Source organism: Neolamprologus multifasciatus, chromosome 22, assembly GCF_963576455.1.
Source record: "Neolamprologus multifasciatus chromosome 22, fNeoMul1.2, whole genome shotgun sequence".
In the NCBI taxonomy this organism is placed as follows: domain Eukaryota; kingdom Metazoa; phylum Chordata; class Actinopteri; order Cichliformes; family Cichlidae; genus Neolamprologus; species Neolamprologus multifasciatus.
The window spans coordinates 27797306-27822568 of record NC_140459.1 but is presented as its reverse complement, the minus strand read 5'-3'; the positions used below and the strand labels follow the sequence as shown (position 1 = coordinate 27822568).

Below are 25263 nucleotides of genomic sequence, written 5' to 3'. Positions count from 1 at the left end.
TTGATATGCATGGATCAGAACATTGAATCCACTGACGGGTAAGGTGAATAATAATAAGCATTTCACTTCAGTGAAGTATTCTCCTGGAAAACTGTGGGTCCTGAATGTTACCCTGACACATATCACCTGCCTAAAAATGGCAATGGCACTTCATGCAAGACAGTGCTCCCCTCCACACTCCAAATACTGTTTGGAAGCTGCACAGCAAAGAGTCAGAGGATTTTACTTGGCCTACAAAAAATAGACTAGTAGAGTTGAGGTTGTTGCCCAAGATAAGTAACGTATTACACATTTCTCGCTCCTTTTCAGTGCAGTACATTACTTAATTACTTGTTGGAGAAAGTAATTAGTTGCACTACTTGTTATATTACTTTGTTGTTACTCCATAAAGTGACCTGAAAGAGCTTGTCTCACAATTACTAGTTAACAATATAAACCTTAAGCTACAGTCCCACACACCAACACACATCCTTAGTCAAGTCTGGCTGCTGGGTTCTTGGCTACATTGAAAAAACTCTTACCAAGTATATTTGTTCCAGTCAAAAAGATCTCATCACACTTAAAATAAGACACAATCAGCTACATATAACAGAGTAACTTGTTTCATTGGCAGATTTTTTTCACTTAATACAAGATATTTTTGCTTGAAAATAAAAATATAAAAAAATATAAAAGGATTTGCTAATGGAAGTGAAAATTCTCCAGATCCAAGATGCACTGTCTAAAAACAAGTTCATATATCTCACTGAAATGTTACTCTGTAGCTTTGCATTAGCATGTGTTAAATCCCGTTCTTTTGAATTCTTTTGGCGAAAGAGAAAGACTGAACTCAGAGTGGTCAAGCTCAAAAAATAATCTTTATTTTACATTTCCGGAAATGGAGACCGAACACACATGCTCAGGTCTGAATGCAGTAGTAGTCTGCCTCTGCAGATGCTTGCAAAGAGCCAAAGTTGTGTTAGCAATATAATGCTGTTGTTTCTGTCTTGGACGCAGTTTCCACTTTACCATCATGCTCTTATCCTTGTGTGCAATAAATGTCCACAACTCCACTCCTCAAAAGCTGTATCCCCATACCGTGCCACCATTTTCTTTCTCCTGCACACAAACTGAAATAAGCTGATTGAAGTCCGAGTGTGCAGAAAGGAAAGAAAGAGGATGATTTTCTTTCTTTCTTTCTGTCTGCTTTAGTGCAGATAACTGAAGAACCTCTGTAACATAAGGAACAACAGTATCGTAACCATATTTAATAAATTTAGCAAAGTGTTACATTACTGCATTACAGTAAAGTGTTACAAAGTAACAAAGTTAGAAAGTAGTCCATCACACCCAGCATTGTAAACTACCTATAAAAGATGAATATAGCTTCCAGGAAGAGTCGTGGAATATTTTCTAATTGGTTGTCACTAGTTTCAAGTTCTATTTAATGATGTTTATAATCGTCATTAGTCAAAAAGGATGACAAGACATTGCATTCTTTAGGACCTATCTTGTGATTTACAAGTAGCTATCATGTGATCAAGCAGTGTCCTCAGTTCTTGTATCCATTACTGCCTCTGCACTCTGAGTGTGCTGCGAAAAAATTACATGAAATCTGGAAGTTTTTGGATGCAAACGTTATGTGGAACATATATATATATACACAGAACAGTACTACTAATAGTATTGTTGCATAATCGTAGTTTTGAGTGTGTGTGGTAAACTTTAGCCTATCCTAATTCACAGATTACACTGACCTGTAGCGATATTAGGGAGTAGGTGGAAGGGAGCCTGGAGAGGTGGAGATATGTACTGGAGAGAAGAGGAATGAATGGCAATAGAAGCAAGAAGCAAGGTAGTGATGATAGATGAGTTTAGATACCTGAGGTTAACCATCCAAATCAACAGGCAGTGCACAAGAGGGAGAGCAGGCAGGGAGCTGTAGAGAGGGTGGAGATGAGTGTCAGGATGATTTGTGACTGAACGAAAGCAGCAAAAGTCAAAGGGAAGGTTTAGAGTGAGACTTGGTTTGGAGATGGTTGTACTAACAAAAACACAGGAGGGTGCGCTGGAGGCGGATTTTGCTCAGGAGTGACGAGCAAGATGGACAAGATCGTAAAAAAGTACATCAGAGCAGCAGCACAGGTGCAAAGTTAGAGAGACAAGGCTGAAATTGTTTTGATATGTACAAAGAAAAGATATACTGGATGAATATTATGATAAAAGTACCAGGTAAGAAGAAAAGAGGAACTTTCAAATGCCCACAAATCCTCAGCAAAGACTACTGGGACAATTAGCCACACACCAGGCCATATTTTGGTCTCCAAACGGCAAAAAAGCTCGAGACTAGGGATGGGTACCGGTATCCGGTGCCATGATGATACTGTCAAAGGAGGTAACACCTCAAATCTGATGAAACACCTGGCGACGCATAGTGTTTTTTTTTAAAGCCGAGAAATGCGCCGTATTTGATAGCTTGCTGCGAGACCTCACACCGAGCACATCTACTGCTTGTGGGTTGCCTGTTATCGGACCCGGAATTAGCAACATCCCCCAAAAACCCGAAGAGGAGAGTCCTGGCCCCTAGCCCTGCCAGTGTAGCAGAAATGATGACGGATGATGATGGCAGCAGCAGCCGTTCTTCTCTGCGTGAGTAGCTTAATGTTGTTCGTGTGTAATTTACGTTGAGTAGGCTAACCACGTTATTACATTAATGCATGTAAGGTGAACAGCAAACACCATCATAGCTACATGCGGCTGTCTTCTTGTTTGATGGCAGATACTCCCTTCACCCTGGCCAAAAAGGCTAAAATGACCAAAGAAAAAGCGGAAAACAGCTAAACATGAGAGGTTTTTGGACAAAGTTTGTGTTTTTTCCATTGTTTAAGCACTGCTTCCAGCCAAGAATGATACCATATATGCCCCATAGCTGCAGAAAAGGCTAACATTGTTATCTTTTTACAAAAAAACAGCTGAACATGAGAGGTTTTTGGACCACTTTTGTGTTTTCCATTCTTTAAGCACCGGTTTGAGCACCGTTTAAGCACCGGCACCGTTTCAAAAGTACCGGTTTGGCACCGGTATCGATTAAAACTAAACGATACCCATCCCTACTCGAGACACTATCCACAACACCGGATATAACAACTATGTTACTTACATAAAAAAAATCATTAGATAATTGTGTCAATTGGTCTTTATTGTGGCATCTGAAAATGGTGTAATGAATTCTGAGTGGATTCGCCACTGCATGCCACGCAAAAGCATTTTCCACTCTGTTTACTATCCACAGATGCTCCTGTAAGCAACACTGCATCTTAGAGCAGTCCAAAACACAGAGGACTCCTCCATTACGCGTGTTGAAGTCCAGTATATGATAACCTCCCCATGCTCCACCTGACCCTCTCTGCTCCACAGATTGGTTATTGATCCTGCTTTCTTTACGCATATTGCCCCGTGCACTTTTTCTCTCAGCCCAGCCTTTTATGTGGAGACAGTCTAGCCGTAACGCGGTATCTTGTTGCAGGAAAAATGCTGAACGGCACTGAACTACAGTATGTCATCCTCCCCGGCTCGCTCCCTCGCAATAAATAATGATGGTTGCAGAGCCCTGTCAATTTAGCTTTGTAGAGCAATATTTTCGAAAGCATTTATTTTTCCAATTCAATAGATCCTCATATTTCATTACCTGAAGCAGCAATTTTTTTCCCCGTGCCCTTCTTATCTGAAAATGAGAGCGTGGACATGTGGCTTTAATCCAGAGCACACCAAAACACAATCAATAAACATGATAAAGAGACTCTCGTCAGTCGATACCACTTTTCCTCGGCATCAATCAGAACACAGCAGCTCCGTCTTAGCAATTTCTTTCTTCCACATAAATTATCTTATTCTTATGCATTTGATTTCCATGTGTGAACAATAGAATCCAATAGAATGCATTAAAAGCTACACTTCCAAAGCATAGACTATGCAGCTTTGGAGTTATAGTGCATACTTCTGTTTTATTACACCGATGGCAAGGCTGCATAATATTTTTAGCATTTCAAACTTTATTTATAGCACAATATCTATTACTATAATTATCATTCCCCAGCACCTTTCTGCAGTGGTAAGCCTTTGGATGGAGTGTACCTCTATTATGTTTTCGCCCTCTAATGATCAGTGTCTGTACCTAAAATGAGCTATGAGACTGTATGTGTGGGAGTATACTTGCATTTCAATATCACCCTGCTGCACAGTAGTCACAGCATTCATTAAAACTGGGGACGAAGTAGACGGTGATTTGATGTGCAGGTGGCAAAGTGAAATTAAATTCTTTGCTGATTTTTATCACTGAACGTGTCATGGTAAGTAGCTCGAGTTTGATATGCATATAATCATTTTTAATAAGGAAGTGTTGAAAGCAGATGTCTTATGCTATGGCTTCACTGCTAAGGATTTTGAGGCAGAGCGCAAAGGGAAAAAACCCCACAAATCACAAATGTAATCAACAGTCGAGAGGCAAAAAGGTCTTCGGATATGCTTCACGTCCTCCGATAATGAGTGAACACAGATTCTACTGAGGGTTACGATATCACCTTGCAAATGTGGCCGTTTTTTTTTTTTTTTTTGCTTTGTTTTGAGCGTGGATACTAGGGGTGCAACGATACTCGTATCGATATCGAACCGTTCGATACAGTGCTTTCGGTTCGGTACGCATATGTATCGAACGATACAACATTTTTAATTTATTTTATCAACTTTCCTTCTGATGATGCTGTCTGTGTTGAGCGCTCAGTGGATCTGCGCTCGACAGTGCAGCCTAGGCGGAGTAGTCGAACACAGATTCACTGAGCGCAGGGCAAGCTAGCGAGACAGAAGCTAGGCTAGTTGCAACATGGCAAATTGAACCTCCCCCACCCTCATTCAGATCTGGCGTTTGGAACTATTTTGGTTTTCATGTGATGTATGACCCTGAAGGTAAGCCTGTCATGGACAAAAGTAAAACAGTATGTTGGATGTGCCAGCAATGCTCAATTGGTGGGAACTAGTGTGTTAGCGCAGTTAGCTCGTTAATGTGTTGACGTCTTCCAGCCCCACTCATGAGGTGATCCGCGGTAGCTCGTTAACGGAGATTTGCCGTGTTGTGACGTTAATGTCATTTCAGATTTACGCTGACAGCACTAGTGGGAACACAACCAATATGACTGCACATTTACTCCGACATCATCCTAGTGCAAAGACAAGTGGAAGCAGAGAAAAACAACAAGCAGCATGCTACAAACTTTACCCGAGTCATTTAGACAGCCGTTAGCACACGATTCTCCTTATGGGGACCTGATATGTTTAATATGCTGCTGAGAATATAGCCCAGAAGAAGCGTATAGTATAGCTTTTATTTTGGAAAGAGACATTTCTCCATAATAAACTCTCTTTTCCAAAGATGAGTGATTCCTCAATCAGATACAGGGCTCGCAAAATCGCTAGCCCGACGGGGCTTTTTTCCAGTCGGGCTACCAAAATCTATCTCTGCCCTGCCCGTCGGCCTATCCTAGGAAGGAAAAATATATGTCAATGCTTTTGCATTCTTTTGGAAATGTAGCTGGGTAATTATGTCATTGGCATCGGCCACTGTCAATATGTGACATACTGAAATCGCGTTTGAATTTGCGCTTGTTTTTTGCTTTCACTTTGCAATCGCGTGAACTGTGTATAGAGAGCGACAGTACTGATTGGTGAGTGATGATAATTTGCGCACCAATTCCTCTGACATCGTCTTATCAATCGTTAGCTTACTATGCAAACATGACAAGTGAAATCTCCCGCAGCTTAAACATGTGAGAGGTTGATCGCGCAGAGAATCGCTGAGCGTTATGTTAGTGCGTGTGTAAAAGCAGCAGGATATATATTTTAGTTCTGCTGAGCCAAATAAGACAGGTCAGCGTGAAGAAGTGACAGCCAAAGAAAAGCTTACCACAAAACGGAAAGGTTATGACAAATCAGACTATAAGGAAAAAAGAAAGTGCAGCTTTATGGTTTCATGGACAAAAGAATTTCTGTGGCTGCAATATGACGAGCTAAATAACCAGGGCTGCACATAAGTGGTCCGCAGGTGCGCATTCGCTGTCAAAATAAAAACCCGCACAAGATAAGAAGTTGCAACGCGTGTTTGCGTACATAAGATTTTCAGGAGGACAGACATTTGTTTAGAACTCTTAAAGATGTCGAAGAAGCTCCTTTAAGCAGTTACTGTGATGTTCCTCCACCTCCAAAGAAATGTCAGAAGGAGTCCGAACCACAAAAGAAGCGCGTATTCTCTGAAAAGTGGTTGCAGGAGGTGAGCTGGCTTCAAACAAATGATGAACGCACAGAGATGTGGTGCAGAATGTGCCGTGAAAATTTAATAAATGACAAATTAATAAAAAGGCATGAACATTTTTTTTGTATCGAAAAAATATCGAACCGTGACACCAAAGTATCGAACCGAACCGAACCGTGAATTTTGTGTATCGTTGCACCCCTAGTGGATACTCATATATCATTCAGCCATCCCCCCTGACAGGCAGCCAGCTGTGTCCGTGTCAGTATTCTGTCAGTAAAGCATTTCTCTTCAATCAATCATCTGATTACCCATTCTAGCATTTCCAAGATGAGAATGACGCAGTGGATTACACTGGAATCGACGACTGTGGTAGAATTAGCCCGTGCTGAAGGGGTCCCTGCGACTGGCCTGGCAACAGTCGCTTATAACAAAAACATAATTGGACCGCTACGACACTTCACCGTGTCCCCACCTCCACACCCTTCACCGCTTTCTCTATTTGCTGGCGCCTCACTAGGAGCGTCCGTGATGAGGTGAGGCTGCACCTTGTGTCGTTCGCTGTAGTACAGCAAAATCAATGATTCGTAAACAGAGCCCGGTGACCTGAGACGCAGCGCTCCTCGCCGGGTGGCAGATAGGGACCCCTATCACTGCGTTCGATGCAATTATATACAGCCAAATGATCACCAAAGTCATTCACTTCAACCAAAATGTGTGACATAAAAAATACACACTCAGGAGCCTCCACAATGTTCAGTAATTACTTGATCTTGCGATTCACAGCTTTTGGTAACACACAGGGAGTAAGCCACCCAGGCCCCCATAGGGTAAATGATAGCTCTACAGCATAGTGTGGAGTTTCATACTGAGTGGCCACGGTGCTTCGTCTCTCCTAGTAGTGACTCTCAAAAGTCCTTCGCTCATCCTAACTTACCCTAACTGACAGGACTATGAACACACACACACACACACGGTCTCTCTCTAAGACCCTGGAGGAGCAGGGGTCTGGCAAATGCTGCTCTATGTTGAAAGGGATTAGAAAGATTTGTTAGTGCTCAAGCTGACTCCTTCATGTCAGGATTGCAGCTGTAGCTCGAGGGCTGTGGTCGGTCTCTGTCTCTCGCTCTCTCTCTCTTTTTTAAAAGGGCGCAAGCAATTTTTTCTTTTTTTCGTCTTTTCTTAGCTGTCCTGCTGAGGCTAATGTGAGGCAGAGAAGCAGGCTTTCAAAACCTGAAATACCTCCTGGGCCTGACATTCTTGCGGCACTGCACGGCTGTATTTTCTCTTATTGGTGGATTATTTTCTCTGTGGGGTTACAATGCCATTAAAACACTTTTCTTCCTGTAAAGTGGCTGCACGGACTGAAAATGGTCTGTTCTGTTTTCACTGTATTCTTCCCTGAGGAACTTTGCATCCAATTATACTCAAGGCATAAACTGTACAGTGCAGTGTACAGAAAGTTTTAGATCACACATTTTCAGTTTGCCTCGAAAAGTTGTCAAACAAAGCTGTGATTGAAAACACAGCTATTCCCAGAAGACACGTGGGATGTTATGAATGAAGCAAGAAAAATGTAATCTGTTTGAGAGTTTCAAAACGTGGCATTTATTCATACTGAGGCGCTCTGGTCTACATGTAGCCTAAATCAAATGATTATATGTGCATCCAAGAAAACCTATTTGTTTTCCTCCATTCTAATGGTCCTGCCCATGGCTCTTTCCAGCCCTGTGATCACAACCTTCAATTTCATAGTTGGCTCTGAGAGATGGCACAGGTTGTATGAATAGCATGGGTCAGGCACATCCCATCCAGCGTTTCATTATTCATTGTTCTCATTTTCTGTGAGAGATTCATTTCTTTCAGGAAGTCATCTAGAAAAGCATCGAATGCCTATTTCCTGCTAGCCGGTGTTAGCGGAGGCTGTGGAACAGCAGGGGTGGGGGGTTATGGAAATCCAGCAAATTGAGCTGACAGAAAAAAAAGCTACCCCTACACAAATTGCATGGATTTTCTGGTGATAAGAATCACAGCATGTTTTTGTTGACCACAGCTGTTCATTTGTACATGCACCTCTAATACCTGAGAAAATGCCCATTTTTATATTTGTGAGAAGAACCTGAATAGAACCTGTTAGTAATAATATCAGCTTGGTCAGCATGCTCGTCTTCTTATTGCCTGATAGCTGAATACTATGGCTGATTTGCTGCTTACGCATGCTTGTCTTCAGTAAGACTGATGCAATGTGGGGTCATGGAGAACACATGAGCAGACAGAATATATATATATATATATATATATATATATATATTTTTTTTTTTTTTTTAGGGGTGCAATGATACACAAAGTTCACGGTTCGGTTCGATACTTTGGTGACACGGTTCGATATTTTTTCGATACAAAAAATGTTCATGCTTTTTTAATTTGTCATTTATTAAAATTATAAATATATATTTTAACTCAAAATTACAGTTTTTAAATTTAATGTTGCTGAAACAACAAAGTAATAAAAAAAAAAATCTATCTGATTGAGGAATCACTCATCTTTGGAAAAGAGAGTCTATTACAGAGAAATGGCTCTTTCCAAAATAAAAGCTATACTATACGCTTCTTCTGGGCTATATTCTCAGCAGCATATTAAACATATCAGGTCCCCATAAGGAGAATCATGTGCTAACGGCTGTCTAAATGACTCGGGTAAAGTTTGTAGCATGCGTGCTTGTTGTTTTTGTCTGCTTCCACTTGTCTTTGCACTAGGATGATGTCGGCGTAAATGTGCAGTCATATTCATTTTGTTCCCACTAGTGCTGTCAGCGTTAATCTGAAATGACGTTAACGCCATAACACGGCAAATCTCCATTAACGAGCTACCGCGGATCGCCCCGTGCGTGGGGTTGGACGGCCAACACGTTAACAAGCTGCGCTAACACACTAGTTCCCACCAATGTAATTGAGCATTGCGTGGCACATCCGACATACTGTTTTACTTTTGTCCATGACGCGCTTACCTTCAGGGTCATACGTCACATGAAGACCAAAATAGTTCCGAAGGCCAGATCTGAATGAGGGTGGGGGAGGTTTAATTTGCCATGTTGCAACAAGCTTATCTTCTGTCTTGCTAGCTTGTGCTGCGCTCAGTGGATCTGCGCTCGACAGTGCAGCCTAGGTGGAGTAGTCGAACGCAGATCCACTGAGCTCTCAACACAGACAGCATCGTCAGAAGAAAAGTTGATAAAATAAATTAAAAATTTTGTATTGTTCGATACATATACGTACCGAACCGAAAGCACTGTATCGAACGGTTCAATATTGATACGAGTATCGTTGCACCCCTAATATATATATATATATATATATATATTTGTACATTGTATACACTGTATTTAGAATACAGTTACTTTGTTGAAATAAATGCATTACACGGCGGTACTTCCCTGTTTCATATTGTGGCGGGTCAGGACTGTTTGGGTTTTGTTTGACAGCTACGTTCTGTTGTTCCAGGTGGCAGCGTTACAGTTGCCGTGGTTACAGGGTGACACTCTCTCTCTGCGTGTTTCCTGGGTGAGAGAGGCCTTTTTGTTGTTGTTGTGCTAAGCTAATAGGCAGAATGCTACCGGTATAGCTCTAAAGAATGTAGCATCATAGGCAGTGTAGTCCGTGCTGCAGGGAGAATGGACTGCCATACCCGTTATGTGTCTGTGAGCGAGGGAGGGAGAAAAAGGAAAAGTACGAGCTGTCCATCGAGCAAAAACGGGAGCTGGAAGCATGTAAATATAATAATAACCACTGCAGCCAAAAAGAGTGTCTGACGAGCCCAGTTGTAAGTAAGCTATTAAGACTCGACTGTACACCGTGTTCGTGTTTTCCTCCAAAAACAATAAGTTCCGTTGGAGCAGCCTTTCAACAACTCTCTCTGTCTCTCGCTAGCAAAGTTGACCCAGAGAACAAAGTAAAGCTAGTTTTCGGCTACGAGCCGAACTAGCCCGACACAGAACCCACCGTATTAGCCAGAGGTCCCTTTACTACGGTTCGGAGCCGCGGACCTTCAGTAACAGTAATAAATCACAGCAATAGTACATTCATGTAGTTGTAAACAGCATGGTAATATATTAAGTAATCCAAAGTATTCAGAATATGTTACTCTCATTGAGTAACGTAACGGAATACGTTACAGAATACATTTTGGGGCATGTATTCTGTATTCTGTAATGGAATACATTTTAAAAGTAACCTTCCCAACACTGACCACCTTTGGCGGTGTCTCCCGTTGGGAGCTTGGGACTTGTAATCCATATGTGGCACAGATGTTCCCTGGTTGTCATGGCTTTCCATGACAGTTCCTCCTTCTGTCCTTGCACACTGTCTTCAGCTGCCTTTTCTCTTGGAGCAGCTTATCTTAGAGGGGCATTTTCCATGTTTCCTCTTGAGTTGTGTCTCTGACACTCATTAATCATCGCTTCTTTCTGTTCCTGGTACAGGTGTAGGGTGCTGGACTTTGGGTGGAAGCCTCTGTGGATTGTGAGTTTTCATGTCAGTGGCATCTATGTCCTGGTGAGGTGGAACAGTGAGTCATTCACCTCTTGCATACAGGTTGATGCCATCCATGGACGGGAGGTGGCTGATGGTGACTCCACTCCAGAATCTATATCTGCTCTTAGTCATGAGCTGGCTTGAGACTGGCTTGATGGCGACTTGTTGGGTTGCCTTTAGGTTGACCTCCAGTTTTGTTTTCCAAAGTTCCTGATAAATGTTATTAGCCCACAGTTCTTGACCTTGTGCAGTGACAAGCATTCCAGTATCCATATGTGGGGCAATAAGTCACAGGCTTTCAATAGTTAATCCAGTAGATGCTCAGGTTGGACGGACTGGTCCCAATGCACTGTTTTATCAACCAGGACATAGTTTGACCCTTTGGTGTTATTTCCAGTCTTAGCGGTGCTCATGTGTTGACTCATGAACCTACTGATTGATTGCTTAGATCAGCGGTGTTATACCTTTGTGGGGATTATTCATGATAAGGATTCTTCTGTCTTGTGTTAGCCAGTCAACCCCCTTATTTGTGCTACCAGGCAATCATGGAGTGTTTTTAGCTTCTTCAGGCAGTAGGCATAGATTACGTCAGGGCCCGATGCTCTTCATTCTCACTGTACAATCTCTGTCTTTGTGATCTGGACTGTTTCTTGTTTTGGGAGGTTGATGTGGTCTACTGTTAGGTCGACCAGCCACTTGACGTCGGTGTTGTGTGACATCTTTTCCTTCCCAGATGCTCTTCCAGTATTGCTCCATCTCTGCTCTGAGTGGGTCTACCCTTGTATTTTTTTTTTCTTGGAGCCTTAGCTTCTGTCTTGCTAGCTTGTGCTGCGCTCAGTGGATCTGCGCTCTCCAACCGGAGAATACCCTGGTTGGATATTTGGAGACAATTTACTCTCTGGGCCTCTGTTTTACTGGTATATCTCTTTTGCCATTAAATACCTCTGTTAGCTGACTAGCATCCTTCTAGGTTCTCTCATTTTGGATTCCAGCCTTTTTCTCCACAGGGGGCTTTCACTACATCCATCCTCTACTTTATACCCAAGTGCTTTTAGGATTACTGTGTCAGTGGTATATATGAACTCCTTGGTTATAGTGATACTGGTATAGAGGATGGTGCGTAGAACAGTTTTCACATCCGCAAGCGTTTCCTCTCTATGAACTTTGTCAGCGAGCCTTTGTTTGTGTGACTGCATTGCGTCTGGCTGCAATCATCATCTCAGTAGATGCATCTGTCCTTGCAGGTGGTCAGGCATGATCTAACTCAGTTTAAAATTTTTCTGATAAAACTTTTTTTGCAGTTATTTCACATTAAATTCTTTAATTTAATTCTGGCGCGGTAAATATTCAACTTTCTATCTATCTATCTATCTATCCATCCATCTATCGAGAGAGGGAGACTTTGAGATGTTTCATATCTAATTCTTCTTGTAGTGATGCAGTGATGTAGAATCACTTCAAGACTTGTCAGATCCCTCCCTTGTGACACTACGTTTAAGAATCTAAAGCATGCCAAGCTTTTGTACTATAAATTATCATTTAGGAATTTAGTGATCATCTCATCTTTTGTCATTAACGTAATATAAACGTGTTAGCATTTTCTTTTGTCTAATTTAATTCATCCTGAAATTTCTGGTTTCTGTTGTCAGTCCTATTTAAAACTGCTTTTACAGTTTCTTATTTCTGACAAAAAGTAGCTGTAGCTATGAAATGTCAAATAATGATCTGACTCTTCAAACTGAGGAAGTGGAACCTCCTTCAAACATCTAAATTGTTATGGTTTGCTGATCATTGTAGTCGATACCCGTTGCCCTTCCCTTTACCCATATGGAAAAGAATAGAAAATACTTATAAAAGACTTGCATCAGATGTGGCCTACTTCATATAGTGAATCATATAAGGCTTATATGATTTACTCATGAAAGTGGCCACTTTCATGAGTAAATCAAAACATACAAGTTTCATTTATATAATTTTTCAAGGGATCTTATATCTGTTTTCACTCTTGTATGCTTTTCATACAAGTTTCACACAAGACAGACTTTATAATACAAACTTTATAAGATTTATATATATCTTTTCCATATGGGTAGATACAACAACTCTATAAAAATCTAAAATGTTACCTGATACAAATTTGGACAATCACCACTTCAAGATAATCAAAATAATCTTGGAGATGTTCAGACTTCTTTCAGAATGGCTCCTATTTCCAGGTTTATCTATCCATGAAGCCAGAGGACATAATTTAGTAAAGTTGCACGGATGTCTTACGGTGTGTTCACACCGAACGCGATGGACGCGAACAAAAACGCCCCAAACGCCCCTAATTTGACGCGTGCACATTCGCGTCTCAACGCGTGTCCAAGAAAAATCCATCGCGCTTCAAAATATGATATTTTGACGCGCGTGAACCGGAAATGTGGGAGGGATGTGGGAGGAAGTTGTGCCAGACCGGTATCTTTGCAAGATGGCAGCTGTCGAGTTAGCGCTTGAAGAGAGAGTCTCCCTTCTCTATGTACTGTGGAGAGCAGAGCAGCGGCGTAAAAGACGCCCTCGCCCTACCTGGGTCCATCAGGTCCTCCAGAGGCATGAGCAGTTTGGTGAGTTTCACCATTTGCTCCAGGAGCTGCGCCTGGATGACGGCCGATTCCAGCGACATCACTGTCTTTCACTCGGCCAGTTTGAGGACCTGCTTCCCCGGGTCGGTCCCAGAATCGCCCGCCTAGACACCAATTACAGGCGCTCAATCCCACCTGCAGAGCGCCTGTCCATCTGCCTGAGGTTAGTAAAAGTATTTAATACGGTAGTCCTTTATTGATACCTGTGCTAATACATGCTAAACCATCCATTTATACACTGCTAACATGGACGTGCTATGCTAACAGTGAATGCTCTCGGTTTTTACTGATAGCAAACTGTGGTACGGAGACGACTGTTTATAATATTTCTAGTGATACTCAGAAGGTCTCATCAAGTCCCGATTTAATTCGATTTATGCTGTTATCAGTGTTTGAATGATAGCATGGCTGTGGTGTCATATCAATGTATGCGCCCGGTGTTTGCTGATATCAAACTGTAGCATTAGGACCACTGAGTTAACCTTTGTAGTGATACTCACTCCTTTTTATTTAGACCTGGTTTAATTCTGGGATAGTTGAATATTTGTATATAATCACCGCAGACTGTTTTAGATTATATCTAATATATATCATGTAATTATCCTTATAATTACAAAATGTTTTATGTAAGATTTATGTTTTGCAATTTGTAATTTTGGAATTTCAATAATGTATTTTGTAACTGCAGTACACATAATACTCATTTTAAACAATTTTGTCCAGGTTCCTTGCCAGCAAACAACTCCTCCAGAGAGGCTGTCCTGGTGAGGGAGAAATTCATGGCTCACTTCTCGGCGGAGGGAGCTGTGTCTTGGCAACCAAAGGAGTAGCCTGTTTGAAGTCCGAGTGACTTCCCCACAACGGCTCTTTTAAGAGCCACCCACAAACCTCTAAAGAGTGTTCCTGTCTTTTTAAATTTTTCTTAATAAATGGAGCTCTACTCCAAAATAAACTAACCTCTTTTTACTCTCTTAAATAACTTGTCTTCACTATGTTCCTATATACAGTGTGGTGCAAAAGTTTGGGCAACCTTATTAATAGTCATTATTTTCCTGTATGAATCACTGTTACAATGAAAAATGTCACTTACATATATCATATAGGAGACACACATTGATATACACTAAATATTTACTTCCAGGCTTCATTTCTCTTTTTTTGTGTTGCCAATTTATGCACCTGCTTGATTTAAACAGTTATTGCACACTTTCTGTAAACTGCATTTCACTTCTCAAATATCACTGTGTGTGTCTCCTATATGATATATTTGACTATTTTTATTGTGACAACCAATGATTTGTACAAGAAAATAATTACTTTTCACAATGTTGCCCAAACTTTTGCATCCCACTGTATTAGTATGTTTTGTCATTAGTATAATATGAAATAAATTCTACTTGTGTCAAGTCGGGTGCCAATATTTGCTGTGTAGTAGAACAGAGACATTTTGTCATTATAAATGTTTATTTGAAAAAATATAAATTCATTAACAAAAACATTTATCATAAATATATGAAATGTAACTATTTACAGAGAGACAGGAATAAAAAGGACCCAGCTTGGAGTGGAAGAGCCTCAGGGAGAAGGAGGAGAAAAATAAGAACATTGTTTCTGCCCTGGAGAGCTGCTGCCTCATCAGAAAACTACTGATCATTAGGGTCCAATGTTTCCAAATTTAACACAGCTGTGCTGTTTTCAAAAACTAATTTATAAATTTGAAATTTCACGAATTCTCGTGTCTGAGGCGGCATGCTCTCCAGAGCAGGAACAAGGCCGAGGAGGAAATGTTCAGTTGGAGACGGGCGTGGCCTCTTTAGGGACTCCAGGATGGCCAGCTCCACCGCCGATGGACCGTCCTGGGACCCGTCCCTCGCCCGCCTTCGAGCTGTCCTCCTCTGTGGGCCTGTAAAACACAGCACAAAACAACACAAAGTAATGAGAAGGCTGCTACTAGATTTTCATTTTCAAAATTGAAAAAAAAACATGATATAAACAGATTGGTTGTAGATATTTAGTAAAGGTGATCACAAGGGAATTCAAGCAAGTAAAAAGCTGTCAGTGCTTGATGTTCATACCTGTGGGTGCAGCAGCAGTAGCTGAGGGACCAGGGACTGGGGAGCCAGGAGAAGAGACAGCTGAGGACTCTGCTGCATGATTACTTGACTCTATCAAGACAATATTAGATGTTAACAGGTTGAAGACAATAGTCATAGAGAATATTATATTATTATATACTTATTATTATTATTATATACAGTGGTCTCTCATTTATTGCAGCACATGAACAGTAGTCACAGTTCTCACAAGTTGATTCTCAAAGTGAAAACCTTTGTCGATTTTAAAACGTAAAAGTATTATGCCGCGCTTTTTCTCCGTCTGCGGCGCCACTTTTGTGCGCCTTTTTTGCTCCCGGTGCAGGTGTGTATTTCCGAATGAGGCTCATAGTTATGAGTGTTTTTGTGCTGTTTTTTTCTATTGGACGTGATGGTTATCAAAACCAAACATGATAAGTTTGGCAAGCGCAGGAGACACGACATGGAGGAGATTTGTCATTTGGGCTGCAGAATGCAATGCGCATTGTTGAAAGCTGTACGGTGCAATAAAAAAAATCAGCGAAAAGGCGAGGCAGTGACGGATGAACAGCGGGACTACTGTATACTGTTTATTAATAAACAAAATATGTTCCTGTATGACAACACGCATAAATTAACTGCCTACATTAACTCAATGTAAACATACCTTCTGACTGACACTCCCCTGCTGCCTCTTCGGGCTGTCCCTGGTCCTCGGGGGAGAAGTTCTCCACGGTCCGCACCATATTACCGCTAGTCTCCCGCGGGGTGAGGAAGGGGTCCAGAAACCCCATGACCGCGAAGAACTTCCATCTTCTCCCCGATCCTGCTGCAGACCCACTCCTCTTCTCCTTCTCTGTCTTCTTCTCCTTATTATAAGTGTCCCTGAGGCTCTTCCACTTTCTCCTGCAGATGTCCTCTGAATAAACGCATTATCTTGTTAGCGGAAAGGTATTTGTACATCAGTGGGAAAATAGCGGGACAGTAGGCGGGCTTGCTAGCTTTTGCGCGGGTTCATCGGGTCAGTCTGAAAATTAAAAAGAAGGAATGAACTTACCAGGTTGCCCGATCTCCTCACTTATGTGTCTCCAAGCTAGGTCCTTTTTATTCCTGTCTCGGTAAAAGTAGTAGCTAGCATCGTATAGCTCCGGGTGATTAGCCACGGCACTGATTAGCTTTTCCTCCATACTGAATGAAGAATGAACGGCTTTGGCTGGATCTGCCCCTTTGACCTAGGTCAGAGCCACGTCACCAGGCTCCTGATTGGTTGTCGCGGCGCGATTTGACGCTGGAGTTCAGATTTTTCCAACTCGAGCGGTAGACGCGAAACGCGCGTATGCACAAAATGCAACACAAAAACTCACGCGCGTGGTTTTATTCGCGAGTCAAACGCGCCAGACGCGCTACACTGACGCGCGTTTCACGAGTTTTGGCGTTTTCGCGACGCAAATCTGCTTCCGAATTTTCGCGGGACCCGCAATCGCGCGTCATCGCGCTTTTCCATTGACTTTACATGTAAACCTGACGCTCTATTCGCGTCCATCGCGTTCGGTGTGAACACACCGTTAAAGACCTGGATGACCTCTTACGGTGTGTTCACACCGAACGCGATGGACGCGAATAGAGCGTCAGGTTTACATGTAAAGTCAATGGAAAAGCGCGATGACGCGCGATTGCGGGTCCCGCGAAAATTCGGAAGCAGATTTGCGTCGCGAAAACGCCAAAACGCGTGAAACGCGCGTCAGTGTAGCGCGTCTGGCGCGTTTGACTCGCGAATAAAACCACGCGCGTGAGTTTTTGTGTTGCATTTTGTGCATACGCGCGTTTCGCGTCTACCGCTCGAGTTGGAAAAATCTGAACTCCAGCGTCAAATCGCGCCGCGACAACCAATCAGGAGCCTGGTGACGTGGCTCTGACCTAGGTCAAAGGGGCAGATCCAGCCAAAGCCCTTCATTCTTCATTCAGTATGGAGGAAAAGCTAATCAGTGCCGTGGCTAATCACCCGGAGCTATACGATGCTAGCTACTACTTTTACCGAGACAGGAATAAAAAGGACCTAGCTTGGAGACACATAAGTGAGGAGATCGGGCAACCTGGTAAGTTCATTCCTTCTTCTTTTTAATTTTCAGACTGACCCGATGAACCCGCGCAAAAGCTAGCAAGCCCGCCTACTGTCCCGCTATTTTCCCACTGATGTACAAATACCTTTCCGCTAACAAGATAATGCGTTTATTCAGAGGACATCTGCAGGAGAAAGTGGAAGAGCCTCAGGGACACTTATAATAAGGAGAAGAAGGCAGAGAAGGAGAAGAGGAGTGGGTCTGCAGCAGGATCGGGGAGAAGATGGAAGTTCTTCGCGGTCATGGGGTTTCTGGACCCCTTCCTCACCCCGCGGGAGACTAGCGGTAATATGGTGCGGACCGTGGAGAACTTCTCCCCCGAGGACCAGGGACAGCCCGAAGAGGCAGCAGGGGAGTGTCAGTCAGAAGGTATGTTTACATAGAGTTAATGTAGGCAGTTAATTTATGCGTGTTGTCATACAGGAACATATTTTGTTTATTAATAAACAGTATACAGTAGTCCCGCTGTTCATCCGTCACTGCCTCGCCTTTTCGCTGATTTTTTTATTGCACCGTACAGCTTTCAACAATGCGCATTGCATTCTGCAGCCCAAATGACAAATCTCCTCCATGTCGTGTCTCCTGCGCTTGCCAAACTTATCATGTTTGGTTTTGATAACCATCACGTCCAATAGAAAAAAACAGCACAAAAACACTCATAACTATGAGCCTCATTCGGAAATACACACCTGCACCGGGAGCAAAAAAGGCGCACAAAAGTGGCGCCGCAGACGGAGAAAAAGCGCGGCATAATACTTTTACGTTTTAAAATCGACAAAGGTTTTCACTTTGAGAATCAACTTGTGAGAACTGTGACTACTGTTCATGTGCTGCAATAAATGAGAGACCACTGTATATAATAATAATAATAAGTATATAATAATATAATATTCTCTATGACTATTGTCTTCAACCTGTTAACATCTAATATTGTCTTGATAGAGTCAAGTAATCATGCAGCAGAGTCCTCAGCTGTCTCTTCTCCTGGCTCCCCAGTCCCTGGTCCCTCAGCTCCTGCTGCTGCACCCACAGGTATGAACATCAAGCACTGACAGCTTTTTACTTGCTTGAATTCCCTTGTGATCACCTTTACTAAATATCTACAACCAATCTGTTTATATCATGTTTTTTTTTCAATTTTGAAAATGAAAATCTAGTAGCAGCCTTCTCATTACTTTGTGTTGTTTTGTGCTGTGTTTTACAGGCCCACAGAGGAGGACAGCTCGAAGGCGGGCGAGGGACGGGTCCCAGGACGGTCCATCGGCGGTGGAGCTGGCCATCCTGGAGTCCCTAAAGAGGCCACGCCCGTCTCCAACTGAACATTTCCTCCTCGGCCTTGTTCCTGCTCTGGAGAGCATGCCGCCTCAGACACGAGAATTCGTGAAATTTCAAATTTATAAATTAGTTTTTGAAAACAGCACAGCTGTGTTAAATTTGGAAACATTGGACCCTAATGATCAGTAGTTTTCTGATAAGGCAGCAGCTCTCCAGGGCAGAAACAATGTTCTTATTTTTCTCCTCCTTCTCCCTGAGGCTCTTCCACTCCAAGCTGGGTCCTTTTTATTCCTGTCTCTCTGTAAATAGTTACATTTCATATATTTATGATAAATGTTTTTGTTAATGAATTTATATTTTTTCAAATAAACATTTATAATGACAAAATGTCTCTGTTCTACTACACAGCAAATATTGGCACCCGACTTGACACAAGTAGAATTTATTTCATATTATACTAATGACAAAACATAATAATACAGTGGGATGCAAAAGTTTGGGCAACATTGTGAAAAGTAATTATTTTCTTGTACAAATCATTGGTTGTCACAATAAAAATAGTCAAATATATCATATAGGAGACACACACAGTGATATTTGAGAAGTGAAATGCAGTTTACAGAAAGTGTGCAATAACTGTTTAAATCAAGCAGGTGCATAAATTGGCAACACAAAAAAAGAGAAATGAAGCCTGGAAGTAAATATTTAGTGTATATCAATGTGTGTGTCTCCTATATGATATATGTAAGTGACATTTTTCATTGTAACAGTGATTCATACAGGAAAATAATGACTATTAATAAGGTTGCCCAAACTTTTGCACCACACTGTATATAGGAACATAGTGAAGACAAGTTATTTAAGAGAGTAAAAAGAGGTTAGTTTATTTTGGAGTAGAGCTCCATTTATTAAGAAAAATTTAAAAAGACAGGAACACTCTTTAGAGGTTTGTGGGTGGCTCTTAAAAGAGCCGTTGTGGGGAAGTCACTCGGACTTCAAACAGGCTACTCCTTTGGTTGCCAAGACACAGCTCCCTCCACCGAGAAGTGAGCCATGAATTTCTCCCTCACCAGGACAGCCTCTCTGGAGGAGTTGTTTGCTGGCAAGGAACCTGGACAAAATTGTTTAAAATGAGTATTATGTGTACTGCAGTTACAAAATACATTATTGAAATTCCAAAATTACAAATTGCAAAACATAAATCTTACATAAAACCTTTTGTAATTATAAGGATAATTACATGATATATATTAGATATAATCTAAAACAGTCTGCGGTGATTATATACAAATATTCAACTATCCCAGAATTAAACCAGGTCTAAATAAAAAGGAGTGAGTATCACTACAAAGGTTAACTCAGTGGTCCTAATGCTACAGTTTGATATCAGCAAACACCGAGCGCATACATTGATATGACACCACAGACATGCTATCATTCAAACACTGATAACAGCATAAATCGAATTAAATCGGGACTTGATGAGACCTTCTGAGTATCACTAGAAATATTATAAACAGTCGTCTCCGTACCACAGTTTGCTATCAGTAAAAACCGAGAGCATTCACTGTTAGCATAGCACGTCCATGTTAGCAGTGTATAAATGGATGGTTTAGCATGTATTAGCACAGGTATCAATAAAGGACTACCGTATTAAATACTTTTACTAACCTCAGGCAGATGGACAGGCGCTCTGCAGGTGGGATTGAGCGCCTGTAATTGGTGTCTAGGCGGGCGATTCTGGGACCGACCCGGGGAAGCAGGTCCTCAAACTGGCCGAGTGAAAGACGGTGATGTCGCTGGAATCGGCCGTCATCCAGGCGCAGCTCCTGGAGCAAATGGTGAAACTCACCAAACTGCTCATGCCTCTGGAGGACCTGATGGACCCAGGTAGGGCGAGGGCGTCTTTTACGCCGCTGCTCTGCTCTCCACAGTACATAGAGAAGGGAGACTCTCTCTTCAAGCGCTAACTCGACAGCTGCCATCTTGCAAAGATACCGGTCTGGCACAACTTCCTCCCACATCCCTCCCACATTTCCGGTTCACGCGCGTCAAAATATCATATTTTGAAGCGCGATGGATTTTTCTTGGACACGCGTTGAGACGCGAATGTGCACGCGTCAAATTAGGGGCGTTTGGGGCGTTTTTGTTCGCGTCCATCGCGTTCGGTGTGAACACACCGTTATTTTTCTGCTTCCAAATTCAGATAAAACTGAAGTTATTGTACTTGTACGCTGGGTCATTTTGACCCTGTAAATTCTTGTTAAATCCAGAATTGCATTTAAACTCAGACTGCTGGCTTAGTTTTGATTCCTATTACATTTAAAAGTAGAGGCTTCAGCTTTCAGGTCCATCTTCTGCAGAACCAGCTCACAGTTTGAAGCTGGGGGACAGACACCCTGTCTTCTTTTAAGATTAGGTTTAAAACTTTCCTTTCTGATAACACACAGTTTGGATTGACAGCTGATCCTGATCCTTTGGTCATGCTGCAATCGGCCTAGGCTGCTGGGGTGTTCCCACGATGCACTGTTTCTTCTTCTTACACAATTTTGCATTTAATCATTAGTTATTGTTAATCTGTGACTCTCTCCTTCCTCTCTTCTGTAGGAGGTTGCTTCCTGTTTTTCTTTCCCCACTGTCAGCAACTGCTTGCTCATAGGGGGTCATTTGATTTGGGGGTTTTCTTTGTATTATTGTAGGATCTTTACCTTACAATATAAAGCACCTTGAGGCAACTGTTATTGTGATTTGGTGCTATATAAATAAATTGAATTGAACTGATCTGAATAGTACATGTACTCCCAGTACATTGCATTTTGACCACTTGCACCATGTTCTCTGTGTTCTCACCGCAGACTTCAGTTTTGTGTAGAGAGCAAACATCAGTTTCATCTGTATTTGTTTTTGTGAACAGTCATTGTCACTAACGAGAGCCTGGGTACGACCAAGCACTTTAGTAAAAGGATCCACAGTTTCTGAGCTTAAATTGCCATTTCAGGTGAAAAGTTGGACCAGGAGGATTCACATTCTTTTTTCTTGACATTTTGTACTGTGAATCTGTCCCTCAGGGTGAGATCGTCACACACACTACTAGTGTCTGGGGAGAACATTCGACAGAAATGATCAGAATTGGGATGCCTTCTAGCGTGCCATTGTGTGCTGGCATAGATCCTTTTTTTTTTGCCCATATCACTGCATTTCTCACCTGCCATTAGTTCCCTTTGCCAGATTTTCCTCCCTTTAACTTTGTCCACTTCCAAAAAATAAAAACATCAAGTTGAAGGAATGTTTTGGCACACAAGATGAAATACCCGTGTACTTGTTCTCCATAATAGAAGTACGAGAACACATGGCTATAATGGGAATTCTTCCTCAAATAAATGGCAGCCATGCTGAAAAGGGTGCAGAGGTATAAAAAATGGTCTTGAAGTGGAGATAAGCCAAAGGTATGGTTTTTGATTTTTTTCCCCTGTAACATTGCAGTCACCCCTCATATGCTTCGCTTTCTGCACAGCTTTTTACTGTCACTGAAGCAAGTCAAACCTCAGTAGAGCCAGCTTCTACCATTTGTGACTAAAAAAAGGACAGGAAATGGAAGAGAAAATGAAAGAAGAATGATGGCGAGAAGCAGCTGATACTTGAGCTGTCATGCTGCAGGACACATTCCTGAGGGGTGTATTGATCTGTCAAAATTGAGTGACTACTTCACTTCCTTTGATCTACAGAACATGACACATTCTGGATGGGCAGACGGAGCAGATGAGAGATATTGTGGTGCCATTACCTGCATCAAAGTGGAGTTGTAGGGACGGTAATGTGGTGACTCGCAGGTAAGTGATACCCCATAAGAGCCAGCTTCTGGTCAGTGAACTAGACAACACCGTGGATCTGATATCAATCAAAGTCACATTGAAAACAATCATCTGATATGATACACCTTGCGCAGACCGCAGGAGGGATCCGAGGAAGAGGCTACTGACAAGCCCTCTGGTATGAGATGCATTGTGGGATCCATTATCACTTCACTTCACTCCCCTTCAGAAGATGTCACCTGCCATTTTACACTACTCATGGTATTGATCATTTTGCACCACATTTAGAGGAAATTCCACCCAAGGTGACACTAGAAAACACCAGAGAGAGGGTAGGACTTAATCCTCTCCTTTGCAAATGAGCTCTTAGATGAGTTAATTTAATCCCTGGACTAAACAAATTAGGGTAAGGATGTATCATGTTCTCTGCCAAGTTCTAATGGCCTCATCTTTTGAAGTGCCATGTGAGAATGGGAGAGTCCCTCAGCAGCGCCTCATAAAACCCATCTGCACAAAAAACAGGTAAGTTGCTTTCTCCTCCATTAGTTACACAGCTGGATACATTATGAATAGAAAGAAATAGCTGGGAAGTGTCTAAGCGTAAACACACTCGGTGCTTGTTTGTGCTTGTAGTGTAAAGTTTGTTTTACGTAGTGGTAAATAGGCATTTTGGGCACTATAAGCAGTCGTATAATGTGTTGGGATTCCTCCAGCACTCACTGATGTTAGCTGTAAAAGTTAACTTCTCACACCTACAAAACATTTTCTGGTGATAATATGAAATTATGCTATGCTTTTTAAAGATTTGTCCATTTTTAACCAAAGCATGCTGCCATAGTTTTGCTTTTTGACCTTTAATGGCCAGGTTGAAATTGTGAAGTATGACTTTCCAGTAAATGCAAATATTATTATAATTATTATTATAATATTATTATAATATTATATAATATTATTATTAAATCTACATTTTTATTTGCCCTTTTGGTCTATCAGTACAGCACTCTCATCAAATTTAAACATGTGTACAATAGCTATAAATGATAGCAAGCATAGACCTGTGTCAGTATCAATCAGCTTCAGACACAATGCTATATATAACAAAATACTTACTTTTAAAAGCCACAGCTCAACATCAGATAGTATACATCAAATACATGCATGCACTATGATACTTACCCTAAATTACTAAAATATCCTGAGATGAAAGATTCTAACTTATAAATAACACGAATCCAATATTTTCAGATAGTGGCACATAAAAAAGAAAGTCCAACTGTCAGGGTCCCTGTGCCTACCCGGTCGGCTCAGTATGGCTACATATGTTTTTATATTCTTTTGTTCCTGCTCTCTCCCTTCCCCTCTTTCCCTCCTCCCTCTGCCTGGGCGGAGCTCACCTGTGGGCTCCTGCCTTTGGCCCACGCACCTGGTCGCAATCACGCACCTGTGGTGTTCCAGCTCCTTTATAAGATGGCAGCTCTGTGTTTCTCGTCGCTGGACCGTTGCCGACCCTCGTCAGTGTAACCCCAGCTCAGTTACTTCTAGAGTGTTTTCTCAGCGATTTGCCTTATAATCCCTTCGTGTCTCTGTGTACAGATTCCCTGGACCAACCCCTGTGTTACCTGAGCGATTGGAGTGTGAAGAGGAGCGTGAGGAGTGGACGGAGTGTGTGTGTGTGTGTGACTTTCGGCGTCTTTCCCATTCGTGTGTGGACCCCTGGAGCCTGGCTTTCCCCTCACTTTTGTAAATAATCACCTGGTGTATCGTAATAAAGACTCTTGTGCTTTCAAGACCTAGAGCCTGCGCGTGAGTCCGTTCAGTCCCGTTGTGACACCAACCCTATCATAGAGGGCAATTGCAAGTTTTTAAAAGGTCTTTGCCATGCAGGCAAAGACCTTTTAAATGGTTCAAAGTCAAATGGTTCAAAGTCAAACATTGTGATCCTCACAAGTAAAATCTTGCTGTGATCACATATATTTCCGTAACATTTTAATCTAATGCATTTCTAGCCTAAATCCCCTGTGTGATCAGCTACATGAAATGTGCTCTTTTTATTGATCACTAAGCAATCCACATGTCTACGTAACTTTTCACATGAACTCTTGTGTGATAAACTTATTTAGCAACTAACAGCTTCCTCTTTTCTGAGAACACACAGATGTAGAAATCACCTGATAGTTATTAATCAAATAGTTATACTGTGATTTTGTTAGGTCTAAGTCACACTGACCTGGAGACCAGTAAGTCACCCACAGGTAACCATCAGTTCCTAGTGAAAAATACATATTACCTGGCTCCGGGTTGCTGATAATCAGAAGATGCAATTGGTTGCAAAGAGGCATTGACTCCTGTGATTGCTTGGGTTGTTATTCATGCAGTCACCCATAGATAGTTTTGTAGATGCAAACAAGTAGGGTCTTTACCTTACTATATAAACTATGAATACAATTCATACAATTAAGTATTAAAGTGAGAATGTTCACCTTGATCAAGTTTGCCTTATGACAGATGCTGGTTTCACCAGTTAGACACAACTTATACTTTGAAGACAAACAT

The 25263-nt window shown here is 41.9% G+C and overlaps 2 protein-coding genes and 2 long non-coding RNA genes across 4 annotated transcripts in view; 2 read left to right on the top strand and 2 right to left on the bottom strand.

The window, feature by feature from the left end:
- Positions 1 to 24360, top strand: part of LOC146493661 (uncharacterized) — a 534640-nt gene extending 510280 nt beyond the window's left edge. Inside the window, exon 2 of the long non-coding RNA XR_014872009.1 lies at positions 24304 to 24360. This is a non-coding gene — a long non-coding RNA (uncharacterized LOC146493661). The remainder of the gene's footprint in view (positions 1 to 24303) is intronic.
- Positions 14885 to 17072, bottom strand: LOC146493664 (uncharacterized). Its single transcript, XM_085149101.1, has 4 exons — positions 16561 to 17072; positions 16171 to 16422; positions 15507 to 15596; positions 14885 to 15334 (listed from the first exon to the last, which is right to left on the bottom strand). The coding sequence occupies exons 1-4, from the start codon at positions 16688 to 16690 to the stop codon at positions 15075 to 15077; spliced, it is 732 nt and encodes a 243-aa protein (XP_085005227.1). The 5' UTR covers positions 16691 to 17072; the 3' UTR covers positions 14885 to 15074.
- On the top strand, positions 17088 to 19640 carry LOC146493663 (uncharacterized). The gene is made up of 3 exons (XM_085149102.1): positions 17088 to 17992; positions 18566 to 18655; positions 18828 to 19640. The coding sequence occupies exons 1-3, from the start codon at positions 17866 to 17868 to the stop codon at positions 19085 to 19087; spliced, it is 477 nt and encodes a 158-aa protein (XP_085005228.1). The 5' UTR covers positions 17088 to 17865; the 3' UTR covers positions 19088 to 19640.
- On the bottom strand, positions 19777 to 20708 carry LOC146493662 (uncharacterized). Its single transcript, XR_014872019.1, has 2 exons — positions 20570 to 20708; positions 19777 to 20009 (listed from the first exon to the last, which is right to left on the bottom strand). It is a non-coding gene; the product is annotated as an uncharacterized LOC146493662 (long non-coding RNA).
- Positions 24361 to 25263: the final 903 nt, after the last annotated feature.